Consider the following 7,866-nt stretch of genomic DNA (forward strand, 5'->3'; position numbering starts at 1 on the left):
TTACTGATAAGGCATGCCAGCGAATTTGCACATTCCAGAACATGGCAGGCGGCTTCCCAGAAGGCTTGGGTGTGGTTGGTGCTGTCTGGAGTAAGTTACGGGTTAAAGTTATCATTCGTTCGATGATTGGATCTTCATTGGCTGATGTCAAAAATAATGATCGGCATCCCGATATAGTCAATTGAATTGCTTCTCTCGAGGGAGCAACTAACAAGATATACTGTTGTCATGTACATAGTAACGAGGAATCCTCACCGAATTTTAAATTCCCAAGTAGAAAGCGCCGTGACTAATTATCTCCGCTTTTTATCCTCCTCGACGATGGGCTTGTATTTCAAAATTGATTCACCGGTCTCGTACCCGGTGATGGTGTTCGAGCGTCTTCCCCTGCCGTGCTTAAGTGTCTGGATCTTCCGATCCGCTTCCTCCAGGCCTCCTTGTGAGGTGAGCTGGCTCAATGGCTTCATGCGAGATGCATTAGCAGGTCCACTCGATCTGCTGCGACTGCGCTCCCGACTTTCTGGTTCGCTTGGTGGCATGCTCTTCAATCGAGATTGATAAGCATCAAGGTTGTATGAATCAGACGGGATCTCAGCATCAATGTCCGGCATGATACCAAATCCAAGGTCGTCGATGGTCTTCGTGACTCGCTCGGAAAGTTTTTCTCGATGAGCCTGCAAATCAACCAAAAATGACGAGGAGAGTGGATTGAGTGCCACGAGAAGTGGTGGGAGGGATTTGATGATGTCCATACCGACTTCACCGAATCGAAGAGCTGCAAAACTGACAGATATCATGAAGCCATAGAAGCTCATAGCGAAAAACCAAAGAGGGATAGCGTTGGGGACATAAGTGTTTGCCGCCATCCACCAGGGAACGGAGTGGGTATAATAACCGTCATAACGATTGTAGCGGAGCCATGCAGTCACGATGATAGTGTAGTACGCGTAAAGAGTGGGTGCTAGTCCCATAGCGACGAGAATTTTCCAGGTGCTGACGACATCGTGTCCTTGCAATTTGACTACCGAAGCGGCCAATGCACGTCGTCTTTTCTTTTCTGATATCACCTTTGTTGTAACAAACACAGGCCAGAAAAGCAAAACACCTGGCAATGTGCCGAAACTTAGAGCCAGAAGCTTGCAGAGGCGATAGAATAAGGTGATGAGTGTAAGCCACCACGGCTTCTCCTCGAGATTGCCCCATTCCAGCTGGTGGTCCTTGATTCCAAGTGATTCCAATCGTCTATTGTATTCAGTGACAGCTTTCCGGAGACTTTTGATCTTGGGATCATCCCGATGCCGAGTGTAGCCCTTGAGTAGGCGGCGATTGAACTCGATCACCAGGGGAAGAGGGATCTTCTTGCTGATAGGATTATAAAGCTTCCGGGTAGACTGAACCAGGATCAAAGTTTCATGGTCCGGGCTAATCTGTGTGACAGCCTCTAGACCTTCGTATATGGTTTCGAGAAGAGAGCCCACCGCATTCCGCTTGCTGGTGCCTCCGGCCTTGAAAGCCTCAACCTGATCAGGGTGCACATGAATAGGTCGCCCGAACTCAATCACACCACGGGATCGGAACTTATGCGCATGGAAATAATTCATACCACATGGAACAATGGACAGTCCGCAGTTTGGGTCTTGAGCCAAAGCCCCAAGGGACATCAAGGCAGCACCAGCTTTCAGCGGCAATAAGTTCGAACGGTCATGACTACCTCCTTCAGGAAAGATACCAATGCAGCCCCCATTAGAAAGTTCCTTGTAGACGGCCGAAAACATTCGACTTTGGTCGACGTGAGGAGCAATCTTGAAAGTCGCCCCCTTGTGACCGTCCTCTGTGAAGGGAGCGTCAAATGCCTTCTTGAGTCTCAGCGAGGTAGGCCCGAGAATCTCCTCAATGGAAGCAGTCTGCGGTCCCTGGGGGCCCCTAACCGTGAGCGATCCGCCCGGCATAAACTCCTCCTGGGTGAAATCGGTATCGATCCCATTAACCAGGGCCGGATCATTTTCAGGATCGGGTAAATAAACTCGGCCTTTACCAGGCTTAGTCAAATCCATAGACCGGACAACAGGGAGAGCACCCATGCATGAAGCCAGAGTGCCGATATACGGCTCATTCATGGATTTTTGCGCAATTAGGAACGAGACACGTCGCTTCGCTTGCGACTTCAGCAGGTGCATCAAGATGGCTGAATCAACGAATTGATTCGCATGAGGGGCAGCGACAATAAGCACCGGGCCCTTTTCGGGGATCCGCCATGCTCCTCTGGGATAGATCTCGCGGAAGAAAAGGTCCAGGGCGCAGGTGAACAGCCACAGGACCAAGTCATATAGCCACGGGATCATCCGGCGGGACTTTGATCGACCCGCCATGATCGGCGCGTGGAGTTCTGGGTATAATTAAATACAGTAGGACGTTTATTTCAACGGTTGAAGCTGGTGAGGTGGAGACGGGACGTTTGAGAAAAAAAGTGGGAAGACGCGGGGGCGGGATTAGATGATTCAACTCTTTGCGCGTCAAATCTTGAGGAATCTCCGTTTTTTTTTTCACCAAATAACTGGATTTTCTTAGATTACAGACAAGATAAGAAAAAGGATTAAGGAATGTGAATATCGCTAATTCCGGTGAGTTTCCCTTTTAATAAGGGGAATCTTCACCCTCGCCCTCGTCCTCGCCTTCGCCCTCTTCAGGTCCCTTAATTCCCAAACCACCGGGGAAGGGAAAATCACATTCAAGTTTGAATGAAACAAAGCCAGCATTCAAGAAATCAGGGAGACACACACCCTCAGTAACAGGCTCGTGGTCAAGGGGCATGAAGTAGTCGACATTGCCGGAACAGTCGTCGTTGTTCCAGATGCTAACACCGCTGCACCATAGGGCGTCTTTGGTATCAATGTAGGCCTTGAACGCGTAGTTATCGATGCTCCAGTCACGGTTCACAGTGGTCTTGTCGCAAGTCACGGTAGTCGCGGTGACACTGGCCTTGTACTTGGGTTCACCTTGAACTGGAACACCAATGTCGCAGGTCTCCCAAGATTGGAACTCAATACTGGCGATGGGGAGCCCGGCATGGGCGACAGCGAGCAGGGTCGTGGAAATGAGAGTCTATGGTTGTTAGAGAAGTAGGAATACTGGTTTCTCATGCAGATTCACGCTCACAGTAGAGAAATGCATATTAAGGAGTGTATTAAGGAGTGTATTAAGTGAGTGTATTGAGTGAGTTGCGAACGCAATTGTCGGGCCTGGTTGTCGTCGGTAGTTCGTCGGAAAGGAAAGTCTCTATACTGCGTATCATGGTGTTTAAGTAGAGCCCCAGGACGCCATGGCACGCGAAAGGCTCCTGATCCGAGTAAACATTGTCTTAGTCCAATGAAGATCTAGCTTGGGAGGGAATGGAATGAAGGTGAATACTGATTGCAAGGTTGGAATGTGACGATCTTGGGATAAATACAAGAGTAATCAAGGGTTTCAGTAGATCCTTGAAAGGGCAACTTAATGTTGTACCTGACATTCTCCAAAGATGCAGGTACATATACCTACTATGTGCAGAGTAATACAGATGATCATGATTCTCTAGACATTTCACGTACCATTGCCCACATAGTAAAGTCCTGCGTTGAACCCCAAAAGCCCTTAGGACATGCCTTGCTTCCAATGGGAACAAATCCTTGCTTTAACCAATATTGTCCATTGTTTTCCATAGATACTCGAATCATGATTCGAATAGGCGACTTAGTCCTCTCTCGGCGGAGAATCTCCTCTTCACACAACTTCACAAGACGTCCCGCTAACCCCTGTCCACGATATGCGCCCGGCAGAAGAGCCACCACGGCGAGCTCAAAATCACCAACGCATGTTTGATTCAGGTTCGTAGTTTGAGAAGTGGCATCATATGGTCTCCAGAGACTATCGTCTTTCCATTTTTTCATGCTTGCCGTGCCAATCACGTCCACTTTCCCGTCAGGTCCATGGGAGAATGCAACCGCTGTAAAACCATCCGGTCCTAGCTCTTCAGACAGCTGAGAGTCACTGTTCAATCTTGTTTTGTCGTCAAGAGGTTTGATGGCACTGCTGGAGCTGACGAGGTAGCTCTTGTTAACCATTCGTGTGAGATCTGGTAGCCATGGTTGGCAGAGGAGCTCTGCCGATGTGTAAATTGCAATTTGGATCGGGTTCGATCCAACTGAGACTGAGCCCATCACCGAGATATTCACAGTATTTAAACGCTTGGAATCTGTCGGATGTACGAAGTAGAGATATATGTAAAATCATCGATTCGAGCATTTCAATGTTCGGATGTTTGTGGCGCAATGGCGCAATATGCCAGTTGGCTCTATTGCAAGGGTGGCAGCCCCCAGGCCGCTGCCAGAGATATATCATGAACTTTCAAAGTTCAACACTGAATGCCCACTTGTTTAGTGTATGGTATTAATGCACTGTATGGTGTACCTAGATATTATGCAATTGAAAGACACAAATTTAGAAGGTCCCGAATTATATATATCCAGAGGTCCAAAAATACCGAGCCTACATATTAATTGAACTTTTGTCCAACAATTATCTCGCTTAGCTTCCACAATTTTTCCGCTTCTGTAGAGTCTCGACCCCAGCATTTGTACTCTTCGAGGTCTGCCACTCGACTGTTTTCCAGGAATTTCCCGTTGGCTATGACAATAGGATTAGTATACTCGGAGCTCGAGAAAGGATATTTTTAGTCACCCACCCTGTCTCTGTACGGATTCATGGAATGCTGCGAACACATAGGTTGCGACGCCTTGTTGCGGACTCTTGTACTTGAAGCCTGTGTAGAAATTGGGCAGCGCAAGTTTGCGACCAATCTCGCCTTTGAAGAATTATTAACAATATCTTTCAGATTGTACGATCTCAAGGGTTGCAGGATAACACTCACCGAGTTCAGACCACGCAGCGGCTTCAAGATGAGAGCTGAGATTCGTGCGGATGGCTCCAGGATGAAGGCTCACGGAGATAAGTCCTTTATCCGCAAATCGTGCAGCAAGCGAGACGGAGAATAACATATTCGCGGACTTGGACTGGCCATAAGCGTACCAGCGATTGTAGGGGCCATGCTATTCATGAGAATTTGTTAGTCTCGCGATCGGAAATATCCACGCTATGCTTTGCATACCTCGAAGTTCCAGTCCTCGAATCTCACACGAGACAACTCGTGACCATTACTTGAAACATTCAAGACACGACTAATCTGACTCCCATCCATCGATACCAGCTTGTTGATAATCAAATTCGTGAATAAGAAATGACCGATATGGTTGACACCGAATTGAAGCTCGATGCCATCGGCCGTTTGACTGTACGGGACTGCCATCACACCCGAGCTATTCACGAGCACATCTATGTGTGGAACATCATCGTAGCTGTTGACTTCTTCAGCGGCCTCACGAACTTTTGCTTGGGAGGCCAAGTCGAGCTTAAGTATACGGGTGGCCACTGCAGGTGTAATGGCTTTGATTGAAGCAGCAACGGGTTCGATTTTAGAAGTATCGCGAGAAGCAAGAATGATCAAAGAGGGCTTGTGCGGGGCGATGGTCGTAGCAAATTCAGCACCAAGGCTTCCAACAGATGGACCGGTTATGAGTATAACCTTGCCTCGAATCGCGTTGGAGCAAATGGACGCGATCTCATCGCCGGTTGTTTCAAATCCGAAGTTAGACATGGAATATATCTAGGATGAATGGAAGATGCAGTTGGATGAAGTTAAAGATTTTGGAGAATTCAGTCGTGATCTATAATTTTTTGTCCTGGAATATTGTGAACCGGATCAAGTCCCATACAGCTGATCATCTCCCGATTTGGTCAATTTACAACAGCACCAATGTACAAATTGGGATTAGCGTGGAGATCGGAGTTAAGCAAAGTCTGGACCAACATTGAAAGTAACATGTCTTTTTCCATTTTCTCTCCTTTTCATACTCTTCAACTTCCTATTGTAGATCCCTGAAATATGAATTTATCAGCAGAAGTGATCTTTCCTGTGGGGCCTTCCGGGAATGAGCCCTGTGTCTTCCGATATGATATCGGCCCAACTGCTTCAAAGGTGGCGAAAAAACGGGGAAGACCGAAAGGAAGTACGTGCTTGATTTGTTTTGTTTCACTCCGCAAAAGGCTAATTTATGTAGGCACCAAGAACTTGGCCTTGCAAAGTAGATCGAATACACATGCTTTCGAGTTTATTCACATTGACAGTCATTCTGGTATTCCAGATGCCGACTCGCGTAAGAGCATCCGGCGACAAGTGATGATCAATCATATCCAACGCAAGAAATACGGGGACTCTCTGATTCCTAGTTTGTCTTCACAAATTGCCGGTGTTGATCCTTTCAGCGCGTTACCGATCCGGCTAGAGCCATATATGCATGATCTTTTGAAATATTGTAAGTTGTCAACATGCATATGTGAACGTTCCTGACCATCATAGATATTACCACTGGGTGGCAAAAATACTACTGCATTGAGAAACAAACTGCCTTTAACCCTATAACGGAGTACTGGTTATCTCTAATTATGGTGGATGATGCGTTTCTCCATACAATTCTTGGGTGTGCCGATATACACCTTTCCCCGGGTCATTCACCTCGAGCGTCTCTTACAACAATCAAGCATCTAAACGCGGCAATTAATATTGTGAACAAGCGCATTGAGGATAATAAAATTCCTACTGATGCGACTTTGGTCATCGTTGCCACGATGGCTATTATAGAGGTAAGCATCCGAGCATCATTTCACTCGCATGGCCGCTATTTTATAATTCTAACGTTGGAACCAAACTTGCAATAGAAGCACCGGGGATCTCATGAAAATTGGAGTATCCATCTGGAGGGTCTTCGGAAATTAGTGACTCTTCGCGGTGGTCTGGAGTCGCTGGAACCACGGCCTCTGGTAGTGGGAAAATTACACCGGTATAGGATATCCCCAGCCCTCTGTCTCTCGATATATGCATTTTTGGATATTTTTACTGAAATCTGTCATTGAAGGGCCGATTTGACAGGCTCTATAGATGCCGCCCAGAAACCCTATTTTTCAAGAGGGCTCTCCCCACCCATGAAATCTGATCCACGACTCATGAACCCAGGGTTTCAAATGCTCAACTCTCTGAACCCGTTCGATGATACTTTGATATCCTGTATCCAAACTGCGGCTGATATCATGCACTCCATGGAAAAATTGAACATCAAAAGCCCACACGCCGAAGCTGCCAGGATCCGCTATTGTTCCACGGCGATGCTGTATACACTTCTTTCGGTCAAATACTCCAATTCAATTCACGAAATATGCCGGCTTTCTTTGCTCCTGTTGTCAGAAATTCTGGTCAATCAAGGCTCTTTACTCCTATCCAATTATGAGATGTTGATCACTAGGATATGGGATATTTACGAAGCTGCTGTTGAGAATATTGACCTATTTCCACCGGAATTTGGGCTTTGGGTGTTTCTGGTTGTTGCGTCATGTACAACCTCAGAACCGACAAAGAGACGTTGTCTTCATGCTGTTTCCGAAGCTGCTTCGACGTTGAATGTGACTACAAAGGAGGAGGTAGACATTGTGCTGGAGACATTCTTATGGAATTCTACCTTTAAGAATGATGTATATCATTCATACATAAATTATCTAGTATTTAAATGAACAGAATCAGAACCTCTGGAGTTCATAATGCTTTTAGTGCCTCAACCGTCAGGCGTAAAGTTGAGGTCGCGTCATAGACTGAAATCATCAACAGTCGCTTCGTATATCCCATTTCTCTTCAATTTTAATTTTAATCATAATTGCATGCCAATTCTGGTTGTTTGTAAATTTGTCAAGTGATTCTCATCAACCGAACATCCATTCTTCATG

General features: G+C 46.6%; 3 protein-coding genes across 3 annotated transcripts; all 3 read right to left on the bottom strand.

Moving 5' to 3' along the window:
• Positions 1-293: 293 nt before the first annotated feature.
• Positions 294-2,369, bottom strand: N7520_010048 (lysophospholipid acyltransferase family protein; the record flags this gene model as incomplete). Its single annotated transcript, XM_057143982.1, has 1 exon — positions 294-2,369. One exon carries the CDS (start codon positions 2,367-2,369, stop codon positions 294-296), a length of 2,076 nt encoding a protein of 691 aa, XP_056993270.1.
• A 1,164-nt stretch (positions 2,370-3,533) lies between these two features.
• Positions 3,534-4,100, bottom strand: N7520_010049 (Acyl-CoA N-acyltransferase; the record flags this gene model as incomplete). Its single annotated transcript, XM_057143983.1, has 2 exons — positions 3,534-3,536; positions 3,588-4,100. The coding sequence occupies 2 exons, from the start codon at positions 4,098-4,100 to the stop codon at positions 3,534-3,536; spliced, it is 516 nt and encodes a 171-aa protein (XP_056993271.1).
• Positions 4,101-4,531: 431 nt separating this feature from the next.
• N7520_010050 (uncharacterized protein) lies at positions 4,532-5,689 on the bottom strand (the record flags this gene model as incomplete). The annotated part of the gene is made up of 4 exons (XM_057143984.1): positions 4,532-4,662; positions 4,721-4,840; positions 4,907-5,084; positions 5,144-5,689. The coding sequence occupies 4 exons, from the start codon at positions 5,687-5,689 to the stop codon at positions 4,532-4,534; spliced, it is 975 nt and encodes a 324-aa protein (XP_056993272.1).
• Between the last annotated feature and the right edge of the window lie 2,177 nt (positions 5,690-7,866).

This window comes from Penicillium odoratum (genome assembly GCF_028828045.1).
Source record: "Penicillium odoratum strain IBT 22623 chromosome Unknown utg000006l_segment0_segment0, whole genome shotgun sequence".
Lineage (NCBI taxonomy): Eukaryota > Fungi > Ascomycota > Eurotiomycetes > Eurotiales > Aspergillaceae > Penicillium > Penicillium odoratum.